This window comes from Dermacentor andersoni, unplaced genomic scaffold (genome assembly GCF_023375885.2).
Source record: "Dermacentor andersoni unplaced genomic scaffold, qqDerAnde1_hic_scaffold ctg00000039.1, whole genome shotgun sequence".
Taxonomy (NCBI): Eukaryota; Metazoa; Arthropoda; class Arachnida; order Ixodida; family Ixodidae; genus Dermacentor; species Dermacentor andersoni.
The window spans coordinates 31,594,629-31,617,367 of record NW_027314752.1 but is presented as its reverse complement, the minus strand read 5'-3'; the positions used below and the strand labels follow the sequence as shown (position 1 = coordinate 31,617,367).

The 22,739-nt window shown below is 48.1% G+C and overlaps 1 protein-coding gene across 1 annotated transcript; it reads left to right on the top strand.

Annotated features, from left to right (window-relative positions):
* Positions 1-1,486: 1,486 nt before the first annotated feature.
* Positions 1,487-22,514, top strand: LOC126528276 (uncharacterized). The gene is made up of 3 exons (XM_055068678.1): positions 1,487-2,306; positions 19,757-19,920; positions 22,299-22,514. Exons 1-3 carry the CDS (start codon positions 1,487-1,489, stop codon positions 22,512-22,514), a joined length of 1,200 nt encoding a protein of 399 aa, XP_054924653.1.
* Positions 22,515-22,739: the final 225 nt, after the last annotated feature.

Here is a 22,739-nt window from a genome sequence, read left to right as displayed (position 1 = left end):
TGAAATATTAAATTTCTCTAAGCGGATGCAGCTTCATGTAGCTGGATGTACGAGAGCTTTCCACAATTTGACGCGATGTTGTCAAATCACAAGATTGCAGTTTCAGCAGTGATTACAATAAGCTGAACATTTATTGTTTAGGGATGTCACAATTTCCTGAGACGGAGGCATCTCTGCACCACATAGGAGGCTGCGGCACTGTGCAGCTTGAACAGCACGACAAAGCATCTGATCTGCCTGCTTTGACAAGGTACGTACTAAACGGTCACAGCCATTTATGTGTTCTAGGGTGTGTTCGTGTATTTGGTACCTGCCAACTTTTCTGAGTCTCTCATGCAATTTATAAATTCTTGCTATTCTACAATTTTACTAATGTTCCATTAAGTAATGAGAATGAAGTTCTATTAGTGAAGATGTTCTATAGCTGTTGAGAAATGGGGTGGCATAGGATTGCGAAAATGCACGTAAAAAAATAGTCCTGGCGCTTTGCTTTCTTAATTGCTAGCAATGAAAAATCCCTAATAAAAATAGCAGAGGGACACTTGCTTTAGGTAAGTTTATTCAGGGTGTCTACCAACCGGGAAAACCGGGAAAACCGGGAATTCTCAGGGAATTTGTATAGTCTGGAAAAACTCAGGGAAAACTCAGGGAATTTGTGCCTTTCTCAGGGAAAAGTCGCAGTAATGCTGGCTCGAGTAACAGACAGGACGCACTTTATACGATTCGTACGAAGCGCGTTTTCTCCGCAGCCATCGCCGGGCTCCCGCACTGTACTTTCTAGAGAACGTGCCAGCAAAGCGGCAAAAAGCGCAGCGCTTCAAATTTCTAAGCGAGTCGAAATTATCCGGACACTTCCCGGCGCCACGTACTGCAGAGAACGGGCTTCGTAAGGCTCGCAATCAAGTTTTTCGACGGTCGCCGGCGTCTAATAAGATGTGTGTTTTCTCTTCCCCAGCTTAAACTAACGTGGATGAAAACGCGGGACTCTTCAGAAGGGCTCACTTGCGCGCGCTTTGCCTCCGTAGCTTTCCCTGCAGAGCCACAGAAAGTTGTCGCTACGCTTCCGCTTTCCAGTACGAGTCTTAAACGAACTTTTCCTACGCAATGCTTCGATGGAAGCGTCCATTTCTACCTTGATGGGTAACACGCGCGGGACGCAGGCGGCAAAGCAGAGGGCGACTATAGCTTCGCGCCCTGCCATAACGCTGCCGCGAGCTGCCGACGCTGGCAGAGATACAAAGTATGGAATCGTGTCGCATTTTTTAAGTTTTAGTGACCCCGTTCTGACCCGACTTGGTTTACTTACAGAAGTGGTGCAGCAGGCAAGCTTTGTTCGGTGTCAGGTATGAGCGCGTCCTAGTGTACTTTCGTCCAGGACTGGATGAATCCGAAACATTGTGAGTTTGCCACCTGGGTTAGGCCCGTTGAAAATAACGCGAACGCGGCGTACTGTACGCTATGCAGAAAGCAGCTTTTGCTGAGCAACATGGGAAGAAGAGCGCTGACAAGTCACGCTGTAAGTAAGAAGCACCGACTTGCTGCAAACGGAGCCAGGACACCTTCTGTAGCTTCGTTTCTTACGCCGCCAGCAAGTGAACCGTCGGGCGCTGTTGTGACCAAAGCTGGGCCAGTGGCGTCAGGTTCTGCGCCGCCTTCATCTTCAACCACAGCTACGGACATCCAACCCGAGTGTGCGGCAAAGGATATTTTTCAACGTGACACAGAAGTGATAAATGCTGAGGTGATGTGGTGTCTCAATGCTGTCATGACGCACACATCATTCCGTACTGCCGCGGCATCGGCTTCTCTGTTCCCGTTGATGTTCCCATCATCAGCTACTGCCAAGAAAGTGCAGCTTGGCAAAGATATGGTGGGATATACTATTGTCTATGGCCTCGCACCTTTCTTTAGAGAGAGCCTCGTGTCGGAATTGAACCAAGCCTCCTACCTCGTCTTAGCGTTTGACGAATCGTTAAACAAAGTTGCACAGAAGGAGCAAATGGACGTGTTGGTTCGCTTTTGGTCGGATGCAGAGGGAAGCGTGAAAACACGCTACCTGACGTCATGCTTTCTTGGGCGCACACGAGCTCAAGATTTTTTGTCCGCATTTAAAAGTGCCACTGATGGACTCTCACGTTCGAAAATTCTTCAGATATCAATGGACGGGCCAAACGTCAACATGAAGTTTCTCCGTGAGATCAAGCAAGAACTGTGTGAATCCAATGACGGCCGCCACATTCTCGACGTTGGAAGCTGTGGCCTTCATGTGGTGAACGGCGCGTTCAAAACCGGACACGCGGCAACAGGTAGGCAACTTGTGGAATTTTTCCGGGCTATGTACAATTTATTTAAATGCCTACCTGCCCGACGTGCTGAATATGCACGCATTACCGGGAGCAACATTTACCCTTTGAAGTTTTGCTCTGTGCGATGGCTTGAAAATGTTCGAGTATTTTCGAGGGCTCTTGAGGTCCTGCCTTACCTAAAGGTGTACGTTGAGTCGTGTCGAAACGAGAACAAGCGACCGACCAGCGCCAGTTACGGCGTCGTCGAAACATCCATCCAAGATCCTCTGTTGTCTGCAAAGCTAACTTTTATGCTTTGTATCGCGGAAGAATTGCAGCCGTTCCTGGCTCAGTTCCAGACGGATTCACCTATGCTTCCATTTCTTGGTACAGCATTGGAAAATCTTCTGCGATCACTAATGAGTAGAATAGTGAAGAAAGAAGTGATGATGGCAGCGGACAGTCCGTTGAAGTTGATAAAGGTTGACATGGACCAGCATGCGAACGTTCTTGCGACGCCCAAGATCGACCTTGGCTTTGCTACGAAGAATGCGCTCCGAAAGGCCCCAAAACTTTCAGATGGTACTATTTTTGAGTTCAGAAGGGATTGCACCGCTTTCATAAAGAACTGCGCCAAAAAAATCGCGGAAAGGTCGCCGTTGAAATTTAAGCTGACGAGGGGATCGTCCCCTCTGAAACCCGCGTGCGCCCTGATTCCGGAGCTTGGGGAAAGGCGTTTCACTGATGCACTCGAAGTTGCGACGGAACACCAATGAATGACCGGAGCAGAAGCTGATTGGGCAATGCGGTCCTACAAGCATGTGTGCTCCTTAGCCTCGGCGCAAGCAGCGTTGAAAAATTTTAACAGGAGCACGGATCGGCTGGATACCCTTTGGGCAGGCATCTGTGGTTCACACAAGGAACTTCTCACTTTTGCCAAGATGATTCTATCTCTTTCGCACGGAAATGCGTCTGTGGCGCGGAGATTTTCTGTTAACAAGGGCTGTCTTGTCGAAAATCAGAAGGAACAATCTCTGGTCATCGAACGAATCGTCTTTGACTCCGTGTCATCGGCTGGAGGAGTTGCCAGCGTAGAAGTGACTAAGAGAATGCGTCAAATGGTCCGTGGGGCGAACACACGGTGGAAGGAGGAGCTAGAAAGGACGAAAACAGAAAGGGCCGACGCACTCAAGAACGAACGAGAAAGGAAGCGTGTCGCCGCATCTTTGAAGCAGCTCGAGCTAAAAAAACAAAGTGTTGGCTGACGCCGAGATGCAGGTGTCCCTCATTCAAACTGAAATAAACTCTCTAAAACAGTGAAACGCAACACTGGGGCGTTGTGCGCGAGCTGAGCGTATATCAGGACGGTTGACGTTGACTTTGTAGCTGGTGAGAGAGAATCACTTGTGATAAAGTTCGCGCCTCCAACCAAGATGGTTGCTATCACTTAATAAAAATAGCTCACTTTGAAAAATATTTGCTTCTGTGTGCGCCTCCTTTTTATTCGTATTCGACAATATTCGACTCAATTTGCAAAGGGCTTTACCATTTTTTTATCGAGAATATTTTACTTGCTGTGCATTCTACTAACCCTTCTGTTTTCTTATTGAATGAAGTAAACATTACACCTTACTATTCAAACTAGATTAAGTGTTTTTATAATTGCAGTAGCAATTATATGGACACTCCAGGTGCGTTTTTACCGTCGTCATCGCCGTGAGTCTCCGTATAAAGTCCAAGGGCGATAAAATCGTCGGCGTGCCCCGCATGCTGTAGGTGCGGGTGAAAGCCTACGCGGGTGAGCCGTCGACAGCGGCTCAATCTCGCGCACTCGACGGAGGAAAGCGGCGAGGAAGTGCACTGTCGCGGGCAAGGCACCAGGGGAACGGACGAGACGCTCATTTGAGGGATCGACTTCCGTTTGTGTTCAGGCGCCAGTAAGAGCGGGCGCGAGAGAGAAGGTCTGGGTGCTTCTGCTTCTTGAATATATGACTCTGCCTAGGCACTACGGAGGAGGTTTCTTAGCGCATATGTGTAGGCGTTTGTCCCTAGGCGTGCCGGCATTGCGGAGTGGAGTCGAGTTTGTTTACGCACGGACGCTGGCTGCCGGCGCGGTAAAATAGGTGTAGCAGCGGGCACTGACGCCCGATGTGGCGACCGCTGTCTCGGACATGCTGTCTCGCGGCTGCGGCGCTCGTGCTCAGTCAGTTGAGCGCAAGTGGCCGAAAGGCCGCCGGTGACGATGACTGACTCAGCACCAGCGCCGCAGGCGCGAGAATGTCTGTCCGATGTACCTTCAGAGGCAAAGTTCTGACTGGTGTTGCAAAAGTCGTACGTGGGGCGCGGGTGTTATCGGGCTTAGCGTCACAAGTTGACGGCTGGACGTAATTATGTTTATTCAATCGTCTGCTTTACTAATTGTAACAGCGTGTCATTATTTCGCATTATTGGCGGCACTTCCAGGACACCAAAGCTAGAACCCGGACTGGTCCGTGGGTTGGGGCTCGCTGAGGCCTGCGCGTACCTGGGGTGAATAACATGAGATGTCCGCTATCGCGGACAGCCACTTTTTTATGCGAACACCCCTTGGTACGCTTCGGTCTCCGCGGCACCAACCCACGGGGCGCCTTGCTTCCAGCTTGGATCCCCCATCTACCCGTTGGGTGCCCTGGAGATCCTGCGCTGTCTGCTTTATTATCACCTAAGGAGCTCTCCTGAGTCCTCCGTTTGCCGGTTACATGTGCGCTCCTGGAGAAGTGCTTGTCGAAAAATCCCATCTATCGTCGCGACGAAAAAAGCGACCTGCGACTTATACAACCTTGCCCCTTCAGAAACAGCGATCACCATTGGTATGGGGCGTCCGTGCCCACTGCTTCACCGCGCGGGCAGCCCGTGGACTCCGCACTCCGCAAAGCCGGCATGTCTATGGACAAACGAATACAACACGCGCTAAGAAACCTCATCCGTAGTGCCTGGGCAGAGTCGTAATTTCAAGGAGCAAAAACCCCCAGATTGTCTTCTCTTTCACGCCCGCTGTTACTCGCGCCTGCGCACAAACGGATGGCGATCCCTCAGTCTCGTGGGTAACGGTGGTGGCGGTGAGGGGAAGGGGGCGTTCTACTTCGGGCGGCCGTGCGCGCATGACCGGGCCGCTGTATCTTGAAAGCCATCTGCGACGGGGACAGGGTCCGCCGTGCGCTGTTTACCACGCTTAGTTCGCGTTGAAGCGAGAGGCAGCACGAAAGTCAATTCGCTCATTGCTGCTGCCGCGCTTCCTCACTCCACCGTTGTGACAGCGATTTTCCGTGGTCATCAAGTGACATGTGCTCACAGTTGCTTCTGCATGCGTGACACCATGCTTGTTAATTTAGTTAGTAAGTAAATGTTACAAACATTTATGGCCAATAAAACTACTAGCCTTACTTCGTATAGCTGTCCACTAGTTTGCTATCGCGATCGATGCTTCGCCTTTCGGGCGAAGCTGCAACTTTTCTTTAACATGCTTATTAGAGAGTGACTGCATCGGGCGACGTGGTGTCAGCCCGTCTCGACATCAAAAAAAGTTCATTGTCACTCAGGGAATTTAGCAAAACCAATCAGGGAAAACCTGGAAAACTCAGGGAATTTGGAAACGTCAACTTGGTAGACATTCTGTTATTAAGATACATTCCAGAAGCAGGCTACGTTTGCAGCAACAAAAGCACTGAGAAAAGCTCACTGATCTGAAAATATGTTAGTTTGTGCTTTTCCAAGTGTGCTGCTTGTGTACAGCGTGTCAAGGTAAATAATGGCTAATAATGTATGCATAGAAAAGTGTGGATGCTGAGAGAAAGCTTAAGGAAAGTGCGTGCTGTCTTTCCAACACAGGATTTCTGTCTAGAATTTTTGTAAAATATAGAGTGCACAGGCTGGCAAACAATGTTCAACACTTTTGCTTTAGATTTTAATGTAGCCAGTTCATTATGTGTCCCTAGTATAGCTTAGCGTCAAGCTTGAAGCTGATCTCTGATGTCACATCAGTTGCAGGATGCAATAACGTGGTGTCACAAACTGCTTGTTACGCATGTCAGTCAAGCTGGTGCAGTTGTCACAGGTGAGAGTATAACTGAAAGCTGCGCATTCTTTGCCCTTCTGCACATGATGTGGGATAGAGTTTGAACTATGCTATACGGGCACCATCTCCCTCACCTTCTCTTCCTCATTATTCTGTCAACCTATGCACAACTTCTGCAGGCTTGATTATGGTGTTGTCTGCTGAACTTGGCTGATGTGAATTTCAGTAGTTTGAGGTACCCTCAAAGCTATGCTGTACTTTTCATAAATTTAAAGATGGTCAATTTGGCATATGTGATTGGCTGTGGCATTCTGAGACAAACAAGGCCTCTTGTGAATAATGCATATATGCATTATTAGCATTTTCTAATACTCTTTCAAGAAGCAGCCTATAGGCTGCTCCCCGAAGAAGTGACCACCTTTGCTTACGCTACGTGGCAGTCTGGTCCAGTTTACTTAACCTGTCTGCCATCTATGCACGAGGAGGAGGAGAGAAGCGAAAAAAGGGACCTTCGATTTATGTTTTTGCACAGATGGCTCATACATTTCACTTTTCTTATCTCGCAGGCTTTGTTTACTCAAAGCTTTCTATGGGCGAATATCAGCATTTCATTCCTATTTATACCTAATAAGAATTACTTTGTTCACTGTGTCGCTTTTTATATTATACTTTTGTGAGACTAAGCTCACTTGTTTTAATGCAAGTGTGGCTGGGCCTGCAGAAAGAGTAAGCAGACTATTGTGTTGCTGACCAGTGCTGATCTCCACGTCCGAGCTGGTCCCACAACATCCAGGCACTACTGTGATTTGCTTCATTGACAAGGTAATATGATATAGACACCTTGCACCTCAGTATCAGTTTTGAGAAATATGCTAAGACACAAGGGTTGGCCTTGGTGATAAATACACTCGCGTTCTTTTTTTTAAGCGTTCTTCTTGCAGTGTTCCTCATGTACATGTTTTCAGAGGATGCTTAAATGCAAACTGCCATGGAACTTGTTTATGCCTTAAAGTAGCACTCTTTCACCAAGAAAAAAGCCTTATTTAATGCACAATTCATTAGAAAGGTTAGGAGGTGACAGGACATAACAATCTAACAGCCATCCAATTTTACTGCTTGCACAGCAATATAAAGTGAGAGGTGAAAGGGCAAGAACAGATAAATCGACAATGTATGTTGCTCACACAACTGCGAAAAGGAGCATGGCTACTATGACACTTGTTTTACAATGATAAATAAGCAGTCTTGCTATCTGATAATCCACTGGAGGGCGAGCCAACTCGCAGATTCTCTGCCACACATATAAGGAAAGGCTCACAAATCTTGCCAGACCTATGCTCCTAACACATTGCCACAGTTGCATAGCTTTCAAACAAAATAATGCAAGTGAGCTTTGCACTACCAAGTGACCACCAAATGACCTGAGCATTCAGTTAACATGGTTCCAGATCCAGTCATTTATACATTGGCCTGTTTTGCCGACGTGGTGTCTACTGTACGACAGTGGTATTTAATATCCATCAACACCCCTGTGCTCGACGTAGTCTTTCTTGCATGCTTTTTTTCACAGGTAGTGGAAGATTACTTGATTGCAGAACAATTTGGTTTGTTCACATGATAGTGAACTTTTCAGTCTTATATTAAACATGGAATTGGGTAGGAAGATGTGGTATTTTTTATAGTGCCCTGGTGCATTAAGATTGTGCAGAGGCTTCAAGCTTGTAGTGACAAAAATTGGGATGAAGCCATGAGAGGAGAATTGTAAAAGTGTAACGAAAGCCTCCTGATAGATATGCTGAGTTCTGCTGCTGTGGACACTTATTGGTTATCCCTACTGGGTAACGCTGTTAGAGTTATGGATGCTTTGACACTGTAGGGCCTACAAGATGGCTAGCATTACGGAACACATTAAAGCAACCGTAGGGATGCATGTCGTGGTATGGTATCATAATTGGCCCACAAAGTGACCACCTTTGCTTACACTATGTGGCAATCTGGTCCAGTTTACGTAACCTGACTGCCATCTATGCATGAGGAGGAGAAGGGACTAAAAAATGAAGGGACCTTTGATTAATGTTCTTGTACAGATGGCCCATACATTGCATTTTTCTTATCTTGGAGGCTTTGTTACTTAAAGCTTTCTACGGGTGAATATCAGCATTTCATACCTAATAAGTATTGCTTTGTTCACAGTGTCACTTTCCATATTTACCGTATTTACTCTCATAATGATCGCACTCACGTAATGATCCCAGCCCTGAATTTTGGCGTCCAAATTCGTTTTTTTTATTTCCTGTGTAATGATTGCACCTCTAACTTGCTTCAGCGATATGTCATGTGCCAAATCTTGCTATTAATCATCGCGCTTACCATCTGTCGAATGCTACGCGAACAACTCTTCAAGATAAACCAAGCGGTCTGCACGCACCAAACACCTTTAAGCAGGTGCTCGTTTTCATTCCTTTCATCACTTTCCGCACTTCCATGACAAAAAAGCTACAACCAAAATTGCCTTTATTATGTGTAGGCTTTGTAATGGTAGTGGCCAACAACAACAAAAAAGGTGCCTTTCGATTCTTCTCATCTGCACTCGTGGGCACGCAACAAATCACGAGCGGCAACGATAGCAGCCACGTTTACACTGATGCGTTAGAAGTGTACCCTATCCATACGCCGACACTTGTAACACAGCTAAGATATTTGCCCACCGTTAGCGGAAACGTGCTGTATTAGGATAGTAGTGAAGACAAATGCGGCAGTTTCCGCAGCATGCCCGCCGTGTCTTTCTATGTCACTGGCAGCTAAGCGTGCCCATCTGTTTCTGCCCCCTCATAGTGGACATGGCGACGTTATTGCCACAAACTTACCGATATTAACGATATTATTCATTACTGATATGGAAGAAACTTTCAATGCAAGTAACGTACTCGAGAGAAAAAAAAATCGCGTTTGGCGCATTTGGTGTGTTCAGCTTGCTACGCCGGCCGCCACTTTTGTTTCGGTGTCCCACACTACATACAGTGGCAGCCAGCTATTTGTTGACCTGTTGCCATCCCGCAGCAAACGCGGGATGAAAAAAATTCTTTTTGCGGGAAATTTAATCGGCATAATGATCACACACCTGAATTTGCGACCATTTTTTTTACAAGAAAGTGCGATCATTATGCTAGTAAATACAGTACTCTTGTGACACCAAGCTCACTTGTTTTAATGCAGGTGTGGCTGAGCCTGCAGAAAAGCTGTAAGCAGACTGCAGTGTTGCTGATCAGTGCTGATCTCCACGTCCGAGCTGGTCCCACAACATCCAGGCACCACTGTGCTTTCACAAGGCAATATGTTGTGGACACCTTGCACCTCAGTATCAGTTTTGAGTTTGACTTGATAAATATTTAAGAAGACACAAGGGTTAGCCTTGGTGATAAATACACTCGTGTTCTTTTTTTAAAGTGCTCTTCCTGCAGTGTTCCTCATGTACATGTTTTCAGAGGATGTTTACACTCCTTAAATGCAAACTGCCTTGGAGCTTGTTTAGGCCTCAAAATAGAACTCTTTCACCAAGAAAAAATCATCATTTAACGCACAATTCATAAGGAAGGTAAGGAGGTGACAGCCAGTGTCTAACTATCCAGTTTGACTGCTTGCCCAGCAATATCAAGTGAGAAGCGAAAGGGCAAGATCACATAAATTGGCAATGCATGTTGCTAGCACAACTGCGAATGCGACACATGACATGACTACTATGAATGGTGATATGACGATAAAAATATTGTAGTTTTTACATTAGCCGGTAAGCTAATTAATATTTTACACCAGCAAAAAACCAGTTTGGTAGCTGTAGTTGTTGCACTACTTCAGGAGTAACATATTATTTTTAATGAAAATTGAGTAGTGCTGCGGTTAGCGAAGCTATTTCTGCCTGTACAATAAATTAGGCATTTTTAAAGAGGCGGCATATAACAATTGTGTTGGTGTGCCACATAATTAGTAAAGTGAGGGGAGGTTTAAGTAAGCGAAAGAGGAAGATTAACCTTGTCGTACAAACAGATCCTTGTCTGAGCTGTCGTCACTGTGATGCAACGGCTCCCAGATAACTGGGGGGGGGGGGGGGGGCTAAAATTAGCCTTAAAAAGCTGACGTAATAATACGAAAAGTGTGGTTGCACCTTTGTTTGACCAGTGCAGTATCGAGGACAGGGCCAGACAGCAGCTGAAATGTTATGTAATAGAAGCTGTTCATATTCAGTGCTCTAACATGCTAACAAAAACTGTCATTTAGTTTCTATAGTGCTATTAAAGGTGCATTATTCTTTCCTATAAACAATTCTGCACTGGCATCTATCCAGTATTTTCCATTTGCATATTCTGCAGTGCGGTAGCAAAAAGCTGAGAAATCTGTGTATTCACTTGCATGAGCTGGTTATACTTCATGAATACTTTGTTTAGCGCAAAACGACACACACAAGAAAGACGACAGGACAAGGCGCTACTCTCAACTGACATCATTTTATTGCGTCACTCCTTTATAGAGCGCTCAAACCAGAGGAACATGCGCAGTGAGCACCATGCTGTGGAGCCACCAACAACATCCGATCCAAAGAGCGCGCTCAGGCGACAGAATCCAAATAACCAAATTCAGCGCTGTACAAGGTTAAGGAAGGCACACTAATGCGCTGTGACTCCAATGACTTAATGAAAAATGCTTCCGATAACTCTCGTTTGGTGGTGTCACGGCTCTTTTTCAAAATCGTGGTATCACGAAACATGGGTTTGCATTTGCATGTTTTACAATGCAGAGCCAAATTGGAACCTGCGCCTTTTGGCATGGATTGCTCATGTTCTCTAAGGCGCTCGTTAACACAGCGGTCTGACTGCCCTACATACACTTTGCCACCTGACAGGGGAATCTTATAAACCACACCGACGCTGCATTCTACAAACTTCACGTGGTTCTTTTCACAATCAGGTTTTTTACTTGTTTTAGAAATACGACTGCACAACATTGACAATTTCTGAGGAGCGGAAAACGCTACCGGAATTTGGTATTTAGTTGCGACATTCTTTAGATTGTGAGCCACTCTGTGGCAATACGGCACAACTTCAGGCCTCTTCTTTTGCGTGATGCAGTTACTTTTGTGCCGCTTCCCTTTCAGTTTCGGAAGCAATACCTCCGAGACTGACGTCACCACCACACTTGGGTAACCAGCAGCCTGCAGCCTATTTAACTGTGCAATGAAACTCATGTTCACAGAGTGATGACAAGATTTCATTAAGGAAGATTCTAAACACATCAAAGTAATGGCACGTTTCACAATCTTTGAGTGCGCAGACGCGTAAGGTAAACGTTCCTTACGTGCACGTCGCGAGTGCATCCAACAGGCGGGGCCTGTTTGTAAGGATAGCTGCAAATCTAAAAACTGGAGTTTACCGTCCCTAGATAGCTCATGTGTGAAAGTTAAACCTTTGCCATTGTCATTGAACAGTGTTAAAATTTCAGCTACCGTCACGGAGGATTTGTTTTTAGTCTGTTTTATCACAACAAGAAAATCGTCAACATATCTAAAAATTTGAACCGAGTCATTGTTAAAGGCATTTTTAAGAGCGCGGTCGACAAAAGATAAAAAAAACATATTACAAAAAGCAGGCGCCACACATGAACCAATACACACCATTTTTCTGGATAAAAAGGTTATTTTCGAAAAGGATAGAAGTTGCACTTAAATAAAATTCAAGAAGGGACATGAAACTTTCCGAAGATAACCCGGTGGCATTGCGAAAATCTACCTCGCCACTTTCTTCGATGCATGTCATCACACTGCGAAATAGCTCATCATGCGGTATTGAATAGTAAAGATCTTCGACGTCAACAGAAAAAATGTCGGCTACTGAATGGTTGTCTTCCGGAAAGGAAACATCGAAAGAATCCTTTATGCCGTAAGGATCGTCAATAGTTACCGTATTTACCCGCGTATAACCCGCCCCTGCGTATAACCCGCACCCCTAACTTTGAACTCGGCGGAAAAAAAAAAAAAAAACTCGCGTATAACCCGCACGTTTACCTGAAAAAAAAAATGAGCGCTAGAAAGATGCAACTGAAAGATGCAACTCACACTCAGTGATCATTTCGTTTTCAGAACATTTATTCAAACGACCGCCACCACGTCACTGGTTATCCGATTCTTAATCGTCGCCGCTCTCACTACTGCCATCCGAGGCTTCATCGCCACTCTCAAAGACGTAGTCGTCCTCGGCACCATCCAAACTATTACTGATCGCACATTTTTTAAAGCTTTTGCGCACCAAATCGGCCGGTATCGCTTTCCACGCATCCACGATCCACTGGCACAGCAATGGAATATCAGGCCTTCGCACGCGTCCCGTCGGTGTGAGGGCGCCATCCACTGGGCATACAGCCGCTTCACGTGTGCCTTGAACGGCTTGTTCAGGCACACGTCGAGTGGCTGTAGCATGGACGTCATGCCGCCAGGTATTATGACGAGGTCGGTGCTGGTCTCGGCAAGGCGAGCCTTCACCGCATCAGTGCAGTGGCCTCTGAAGGAATCTAGTACGAGCATCGACCGGCGTGCCAGCAAGGCAACTGGTCTTCGCTCCCAGATTACTCGAAGCCAGTCACCGACTAGGCCACTGTTCATCCACGAATTTTCTTCCGCACGCACAACGATTCCTGGGGGCAGTGGAATGCTAGGTAGCGTCTTGCGAAGTGCGATCACATATCGTTGAAAGTTCAACAACTTTTCCTCGTAGGCTTCAGGAAGCCGCTGGCACATGGTTGTTCGCCGCCGCATAGAAAATCCATGTCTTCGCATGAAGCGCTGAAGCCATCCACGGCTTGCACGAAACTCACGTGGAATGTTCAATTCCCGGGCCAACTTCAGGGCTTCCATTTGCGCCATCTCAGTCGAAACAGCGTGGCCACGACTTCTCTGCTCCTCAATGAACTTCGCAAGCTGCGTCTCGAGCTGGGGGTACGCGCCAGTCTTCGGACCCCGAAACGCTCGCCTGTCCCGGTTCGTTGCTTCGAGACTCTCTTTTTTCTTCCTCCAGTCGCGAATGCACGACTCGTCGACGTCATGCTGTCTTGCAGCAGCTCTGTTGCCGATTTCTTCGGCAGCGGCTATAATCTTTAGCTTCTCTTTCGCTGTGAAACGCTGCCGTCGAGTCGCACTCATGATGCCAAAACAAAGCAGGCAAACAGTGCAAACTGGGGTAAGTACACTAAACAGCGCCTAACGCGAGGCTCAACAATGCTGGCCTTTCGTTGGCCCTTCATCGGCTTGACAAGCGTCGATGACGACGGGAAGGCGGACTACACGGGGAGGCCGCCGCACATTGCGGTGAAGCCGACCCCCCCCCCCCCTCCCAAGGAAAAAATTCGCAGATAACCCGCACCCCCACTTTCTAACCACGTTTTTTCACATTTTGGTGCGGGTTATACGCGAATAAATACGGTAAATGCTTCAACTGTTTTTTGCAAAAAGCGGCTAACCGAAACCTGCCAACAGTTGTTTTCACTGACTATTGTACGGAAAGGCACATCCGGTTTGTGCGTTTTTGCAGTGAAAAAAACCTCTAAAGCAAGTACCTTACGTCGTTTTACATCTTTCACAATCTTGGTGAGGCCTATATTTTCCAACAAAGACATGGCTTTGCGTTTTACCTTCTGAGCTTTCTCATTTGCCAGAATAAAGTTCTTGTTGACAGCCTCAATGGCTTTTTTGTTGAAGACAGCAGACCACACAAACCCGCCCTCTTTGTCACTCAGTAGAGACAATGAACTGCGGCTGTTACAGAAAGATACTGTCCTTTTGATCACAGCTGTCGAAGGTGGCGCGCTCCCGGTGGCAGTCCTACGAAGGCAGTCCACCCCATTGAGGAGGCACCGCTCCTGGTCCTCTAGTTCTGCTTTCCTTGCGATGCGCCTGTTCAAAGCCAGTAGCTCATCTGCAGGAATTCTTGGTTCCGTGCTGTACTTCGGCCCATTCTTTAGCAATGCAGCAACTTCGTCAGGAAGCCTGACGTCACCGAGTACCTGAAACCAGCGGTGACCAGTTGTGTTTTTTCCTTTTTGCACGGTAGTCTGGACCGGAAGAGTAGCAGCAGCTGTGTCCACCAGAACTCTGTAGTTTGAGTTGATAGATGTCTGTAGAAACGCAACTTCTTCTCGGCCACAATAGGTGCATCGCGCGAGTAGCATACAGCTTCAACCAGTCATACAGAAGGCGTACCTGCCGCCAAATTTCAGAACGAAGAATCCGACACATTCGCCGCACGTGACCGACGGAAGGCCTGACGTTCCCGAAGAGACTCGCCACGTCTAGAGGAACATGTCCATTCTTCATGCAGAACGTAAGCATCCTTGCACGGCAGACAGCAAAAGCTATGTGACTGACCAGAACAGCAGGATCAGGAGACAAATATCAGTGGGCCCTGATATTTGTGTGTCTGTCATAGGCCTCACCAAGATTGTGAAAGATGTAATACAATGTAAGGTACTTGCTTTAGAGGTTTTTTTCACTGCAAAAATGCACAAACCGGATGCGCCTTTCCGTACAATAGTCAGTGAAAACAAGTGTTGGCAGGTTTTGGTTAGCCGCTTTTTGCAAAAACAGTTGAAGCATTTAATTATTGACGATCCTTATGGCATAAAGGATTCTTTCGATGTTGTTTCCTTTCCGGAAGACAACCATTCAGTAGCCGACATTTTTTCTGTTGACGTCGAAGATCTTTACTATTCTATACCGCATGATGAGCTATTTCGCAGTGTGATGACGTGCATCGAAGAAAGTGGCGAGGTAGATTTTCGCAATGCCACCGGGTTATCTTCGGAAAGTTTCATGTCCCTTCTTGAATTTTATTTAAGTGCAACTTTTATCCTGTTCGAAAATACCCTTTTTATTCAGAAAAATGGTGTGTGTATTGGTTCAGGTGTGGCGCCTGCTCTTTGTAATATTTTTTAATCTTTTGTCGACCGCGCTCTTAAGAATGCCTTAAACAATGACTCGGTTCAAATTTTCAGATATGTTGACGATTTTCTGGTTGTGATAAAACAGACTAACAACAAATGCTCCGTGACGGCAGCTGATATTTTAACACTGTTCAATGACAATGGCAAATGTTTAACTTTCACACATGAGCTATCTAGGGACGGTAAACTCCAGTTTTTAGATTTGCAGCTATCCTTACAAACGGGCCACGCCTGTTGGATGCACTCGCCACGTGCACGTAAGGAACGTTTACCTTACGCGTCTGCGCACTCAAAGACTGTGAAACGTGCCATTACTTTGATGTGTTTAGAATCTTCCTTAATGAAATCTTGTCATCACTCTGTGAACATGAGTTTCATTGCACAGTTAAATAGGCTGCAGGCTGCTGGTTACCCAAGTGTGGTGGTGACGTCAGTCTCGGAGGTATTGCTTCAGAAACTGAAAGGGAAGCGGCACAAAAGTAACTGCACCACACAAAAGAGGAGGCCTGAAGTTGTGCCGTTTGCCACAGAGTGGCTCACAATCTAAAGAATGTCGCAACTAAATACCAAATTCCGGTAGCGTTTTCCGCTCCTCAGAAATTGTCAATGTTGTGCAGCCGTATTTCTAAAACAAGTAAAAAACCTGATTGTGAAAAGAACCACGTGAAGTTTGTAGAATGCAGCGTCAGTGTCGTTTATAAGATTCCCCTGTCATGTGGCAAAGTGTATGTAGGGCAGTCAGACCGCTGTGTTAACGAGCGCTTTGGAGAACATGATCAATCCATACCAACAGGCACAGGTTCCAATTTGGCTCAGCATTGTAAAACATGCAAATGCAAACCCATGTTTTGTGATACCACGATTTTGAAAAAGAGCCGTGACAGCACCGCCCGAGAGTCATCGGAAGCATTTTTCATTAAGTCATTGGAGTCGCAGTGCATTAGTGTGCCTTCCTTAACCTTGTACAGCGCTGAATTTGGTTTTTTGGATTCTGTCGCATGAGTGCGCTCTTTGGATCGGATGTTGTTGGTGGCTCCAGTGCATGGTGCTCACTGCGCATGTTCATCTGGTTTGAGCGGTCTATAAAGGAGTGACGCAATAAAATGATGTCAGTTGAGAGTAGCGCCTTGTCCTGTCGTCTTTCTTGTGTGTGTCGTTTTGCGCTAAACAAAGTATTCATGGATTCGCACCAACTAGCCCGCCAACGCATTGTGCTGGTTATACTTGTTCATTTAATGTAAAATACTTGTGGAAAAGTATTAGACTATTTTTGTGGTCTTGTTTTGCAATTCTGCAGCCATTTCTATTGTTTGTGAAACACGAACATTTAACAGAGACGAGAACAAGGCAATGCGAGGACGAGCACTTGCTTTCAACTGCTGTGGTTAATCTTGAAATATCAATTTACGTAGGTAGAAAACTCATAAGCCTCCGTGTTCTCTTTTTCCTGTTTCTCTGTGAGATGTTCACGCTTTGCACACAATATCATGCAAGAACCAGCCCAATCAGTTATGCCGTGGAGCTACCTGTTGTGCATGTCAGTTCCAATGGCTTGTTGTAATCTAACAGGGCCGGCTGCTTTGTTTACATTTTTGTGCAGATGCATACGAGCACTGTTTCAAAAACGCCGAGCACTGTGGATACGGAGGCAAGGAGGCTGAAGGACCTGAACAAGCACCTGGCCACCATGCTTCGGGATGCAGAATAAAGATGGTTTGTGTTAATTGTGGGCCCTAAAAAGTGTCCTCTTTGTCTCCGAGCTGGCATATCGGCCGACTCACGTGATTGAAATTAATCGCTGCAATGTTGGCAGAAGGTGTTACTTCACCAAAAATATTGCATGAACAAGAGAACTCATTCAACATAAATTCGAACACTTGTAGAATGCAGCTAAACAAGAATGGTGTCATTTTGCATAGCTGAATTAGAACATTTTCATGTAGCTTACACAAACGAGAACAATATCGTTGAGCATCACCGTGCGAGAACTATCTCGTCAAGCATAGCTATGCGAGAATCTCGTTTAATATATCCACACGAGAACGATCGCGTTCAGTGACGATGTCCACTCGTACACATGTGACGTACGACGTCGTTGAGTCTACGGAGCAATTATAGCGTACAGAAGTTCTCGTGAAATTCTCATACATATTTTTTCAATAGGGAAGCTCAATTGATGCGCAAACTACTTTTACTTATGCCAATATAAAACACAAAAAAACGTGCCGACTGTTTGAAATGGACGAGCTGTATTAAGAAGGCACGACGCTGTTGTGCAGTGTGTTATGCAAAGTACGGTGTGCCTGGCAGTCGTTGCAAGCAGGTGAGATGGACTGCACGCTTGCATAACTAATAATTCAGCCCTGTCGCAGGCCCTTTGGACAGCCCGAAGCTGGACTTGTGAGTCGAATGATTTATTTACAATACAACAAGGACACAGCAGAGTTTCACTGCATGGTTCTTAATGTAGAATGCGGACTTACATACCAAGCCCAGGCAGTAAAAAGTAAAAGAAAACTGCAACAGGAAATACATAAACTAATAGGCAGTGTTCGCGCCAAAAGCATTAAAAATGTTAAACAAACATAACGCATCAACTTGCGTGGACTTCATGCGGTTGTGAACAACAAAAATTGCGCCTCTTCGTTACTTTATGGTTCTCACGATCCACCCGGGTTCGTGAACGACGGAGGGCGAGGCACCCTCCGTTAGACAGACGCTCCGCAGTGTGGTGGTGACGAACGATGACTCACCGCCCGGCAGCTGTGCTCGTCGGTGTTTATTGGGTGCGGTGACCAATGTTGCTTACCCAGCCTGCATGCCACCGAGCCTGGCGGGCCAACGAAGTGTATGCCCGAGGGGGCGTCACATGCTTGTTACACACACTAAAAATTAATACCTACAAGGTAGACAGTATAGCACGCCACACCGCACGCTCACTCGAGCTCAAGCGGTTACACTCAGAATGCTACAAACAGACACATACCCCACGCAAAACCGACTACACCATTACATGCCTGAGCTCTACGACAAGTCTCATTGCACCGATTGCAATACATGCCTTAACGTATATCATTTACTCTGGCCGTGCTCGCAAGCTCACACAAACTCCGAACCGGTAAGCACAAGTTTGAAAAAGCAATCCGCAGCGAAGAACTCGCTCCCCAACTCTGGGCCGTCCAGTAGGTCTTCGACACCGCCAGGAAACTCAACCTCCCAGTTCCGTCGTGGACGACGCCCACTCCATGAGAGCCTAATACTCTCGTGGCCTGCAGGACCTGAATAAAGTTGATTTCCTTCCTTCGTTCCCCGTTACTCCCAGTTTGTTTCTCGACAACAAGAAAATGCCCAAGTTCAAAGTACAAGGCTCTGTCTCCGTCCTATCCGGGTCGACAGTGCTTGCTACCCAGGCGAGTAACGGTCCGGCGGCCTTCGCCGTAGAGTACTCCGCCTGGGCACCAATGTTGACGGGCCGGGTGTGGCAACGCCAGATACTGCCTTGGCCAGCCTCGTTCCATCCGGAGGGTCCAAAGTAGTCGGCGTTGTGAGCGGTGACAGGCTCGACACCGGCTCCACGGGCGCCGCACCACTGGCAACGCTTGCCGCCTCCGAAGTGGGCGGTGCTCCGCTGGAAGCGACTGGTGTTGCCGCCAGTCCTCCTGCGGACTGGAACTCTGAAGTGGCAGCCGATGATGCTGGCCAGGTCCCGAGTCGAGGCCTGACATGGTCGTCGTGTTTGTGCCACGTGGCCCCGTCTGGCATGCGGACGTGCGGCAATGAGGCCCTGGCAGGAGACACCACCTGTTTGGTGGACAGGGTGGGCCAGGACGAAATTTCCTGTTAAGAACTGGCGCTCCCAACTCCGGCAACTCGGTCAGCAGCCAGCTTCTGCTCCAGTTGCTTCAGGAGCACTGCGGATCGGAGGTCCGGATGCAAGAGGTCCAAGGGTGTCTTGGCCATCCGGACTGGCAGGAGCTCACAGGCCAGGGACATTGTGGGGCGTGGTCCGCTACTGAAACAGTATTCGGGCAATCTGCATCCGCAAATCCCCAGTCTGCCTCTTCTTGAGCTTGTCTTTGATGGTTTGCACCACCCGCTCGGCTGTACAATTTGAAGCAGGGTCGTACGGCGGAACCATCATCCAGCGGATGCCGTTCTTCGTCAGCCAGGCCAGGTACTCTGTGCTGGCGAAGGCAGGACCATTGTGGACACGATGATGTCAGGCAATCCTTGGCGGCGAAGACCTGTCGTAGCGCTGCAATGGTCGCGCCTGCTAATGGAGTGGTGAAGGTAGCACCTCCACCCACCTCGAAAAGGCATCCACCACCACTAAGAAGTAATGGCCCTTGAAGAATGTAGGCGGGACCAGAATCTCTCTGGAAAAAGCCAGGGGCTGATTTCCACATGACGTGAGGCCCTCTGATGCTCTTGGCAGATTTGGCAGCTCTGAACCACTTGAGCGATGTCCTGGTCCAAGCCAGGCCACCAAACATGGGACGGGGCCACCATTTTGGTCTTCTCCACGCCTGGGTGACCGGCATGCAGCAACTGCAGGACCCTGGACCGGAGACTGTGGGATTACCACCCTGGAACCCGACAGTAGGCAGCCCTGCTGCAAGCTCAGCTAAGCGGTCTGGTGGCTATAGGCCTGCTGAACCAATTCCTCTCCACGGGACACCACCTTGACCACCTGAGACAGGACTGGGTCCGGGCTGGTAGCTTGCGATACCGCAGATATGGAGAACACCTGCGGATACGCGTGCTCCAGCATGAACACTTCAGCAGGATCCGTAACAGCATCAAGCACCTCTGGCAGGGGCAGGCGCCTAAGGGCATCAGCAGGTCCTAAGTCCTTTGCCGTATGGTAGACCAGCTGGTAACTGTAAAGTGCAAGCCTCAATGCCCAGCGTTTGTTAGCGCCGTTAAACAATGTTCGCTAATATGTACCAACTCGCCCAACAACCATCATCATCAGCAGCCGCCTGGTTATGCCCACTGCAGGGCAAAGGGCTCTCCCATTTTTCTCCAACAACCCCGGTCATGTGCTAATTGTGGCCATCCCGTCCCTGCAAACTTCCTAATCTCATCCGCCCACCTAACTTTCTGCCGCCCCCTGCTACGCTTCCCTTCCCTTGGAATCCAGTCCGTAACCCTTAATGACCATCGGTTATCTTCCCTCCTCATTACATGTCCTGCCCATGCCCATTTCTTTTTCTTGATTTCAACTAAGATGTTAACTCGCGTTTGTTCCCTCACCCAATCTGCTCTTTTCTTATCCCTTAACGTTACACCTACCATTCTTCTTTCCATAGCTCGTTGCGCTGTCCTCAATTTGAGTAGAACCCTTTTCGTAAGCCTCCAGGTTTCTGCCCCGTAGGTGAGTACTCGTAAGACACAGCTATTATACACTTTTCTCTTGAGGGATAATTGCAACCTGCTGTTCATGATCTCAGCATGCCTGCCAAACGCACCCCAGCCCATTCTTATTCTTCTGATTATTTCCGTCTCATGATCCGGATCCACAGTCACTACCTGCCCTAAGTAGATGTATTCCCTTACCACTTCCAGTGCCTCGTTGCCTATTGTAAATTGCGGTTCTCTTCCGATACTGCTAAACATTACTTTAGTTTTCTGGAGATTAATTTTAGACCCACTCTTCTGCTTTGCCTCTCCAGGTCAGTGAGCATGCATTTCAATTGGTCCCCTGAGTTACTAAGCAAGGCAATATCGCAAGTTACTGAGGTATTCTCCATTAACTTTTATCCCCATTTCTTCCCAATCCAGGTCTCTGAATACCTCCTGTAAACACGCTGTGTAAACACCCCCAACAACAAGTTCTGCTAAGCCCAGCGTACCACTCGAGGTGATGCCTGCACGGGAACGGCCTTGTCAGGCCCCAGCGGCCCCAACAGTGGTTTGTGATCCGTGACCGCCTCGAATTTCTGGCGATACAGGTGGAAGCGTTCGACACCGAACATGGGGGCAGGCCTTCCCTGTCCAGCTGGCTGCAGCGTATCTCTGCAGCATGATGCAGACGAGAAGCAAACAAGACAGGGCGTTTCTGGCCATCCTTGTTCCAGTGCGCCAGGACGGCTCCCAGGCCGTACGGCGACGCATCTAGGGCCAAGAAGACAGGCTTGGCAGGATCGAAGTGTACCAGCACTGGAGCCTTGGTGATTAGCTCCTTGCTGCACAGGAAGGCCCGGTCCTGCTCCTTCTTCCAGACCTATTGCTGACCATCTCGAAGCAGAAGATGGAGCAGCTGTAGATGCTTCGACAGGTCCGGCAGGAAACTCCTGTAGAAGTTGAGGCCGAAGTAGCTCTGAAGCTCCTTCTTGTTCAGTAGCATAGGTGCCTGGAGCACAGCCTCAACATTGCGGGGAGCCGGGGCTGGGCCCGTCTGGGAAATGGCATGTCGCATGTACTGAACACTAGGGGCCAGGAAAATGCACTTTTCCAGGTTGAGCTTCAGACCGGCGTCCTGCAGTTGTGCTGGACGCTGCGCAGGTTTTGCAGGTGGTCCCCGTCATCGCTTCCAGTAAACAGGATGTCATCCAAGTACGTCGTCACGTGCCTCATGCCCCTGAAGAGGTTGTCCATCTCCCTCAGAAATGTGGCTGGGGTCAGGCCACGAGAAGTGGTAAGCGCGTGTACTGGAAGACCCGCAATATTGCCGACGTTGTGACAAACTTCCGGGAGGTATCCTGGAACACCAGCTGCTGGATAGCATTTCTGAAGTCGAGCTTAGTAAACTTCGGTCCACCGGACAACGCTGACCAGAGATCTCTCCGAGGCAGCGGGTACTTCTCGACGGTAGCGACAGGGTTGATGGTAACCTTGAAATGAACGCAGATCCTTACACTGCCGTCTCTCTTGAGAACTGCTAGAATGGCAGCGGCCAATTCAGACGTCTTGACGGGCACCAGGATGCCATCTCGCTGTAACCGTTGCAGCTCCTGGGTAACCCCGTCCTTCAGGTCGAACGGCAGTGGGCGAGGCTGGAGAAAAATGTGGCGGGCTCCCTCAGGTACATAGATGCCAGCAGTCGTGCCAGCAAATGTGCACACCCCTGGCTGGAACAGGGACTTGAACTTGGTCAGGAAGCTAGGGACCTCTTCCACCGCATGCAAGCTGGCTTCCTGGTTCTCAGGCAGACACACGCCCATTGCATGAATGCAGTTTCGGCCAGGTAGCGTCGGTGACGACTCCTTGGTTAAGTAGAAGGGAAGGGTTGCCTCCCTGTCGCCAGCGAACGCTTACCTGTGCCTGACCCTGGACCTGGGAGAGCTGTCCAGAGTAGCTGCGCAGTACACGCCCGAAGCCTCCACGGACACGCTGGGGAAGGTACGCTTGAACAGTTTCGCGGCCATGACCGACACGCTGGCCCCTGTGTACAGCTCCATGGAAATGGGGGGCCC

Coding starts and splice junctions, on each gene's coding strand:
- LOC126528276 (XM_055068678.1), top strand. CDS start 1,487: ATGGGAAGAAGAGCGCTGACAAGTCACGCTGTAAGTAAGAAGCACCGA. Junction 2,307..19,756: donor AACCGGACACGCGGCAACAG/GTAGGCAACTTG, acceptor TGCTCTTGGCAG/ATTTGGCAGCTCTGAACCAC. Junction 19,921..22,298: donor TACCACCCTGGAACCCGACA/GTAGGCAGCCCT, acceptor CCCGTCCTTCAG/GTCGAACGGCAGTGGGCGAG.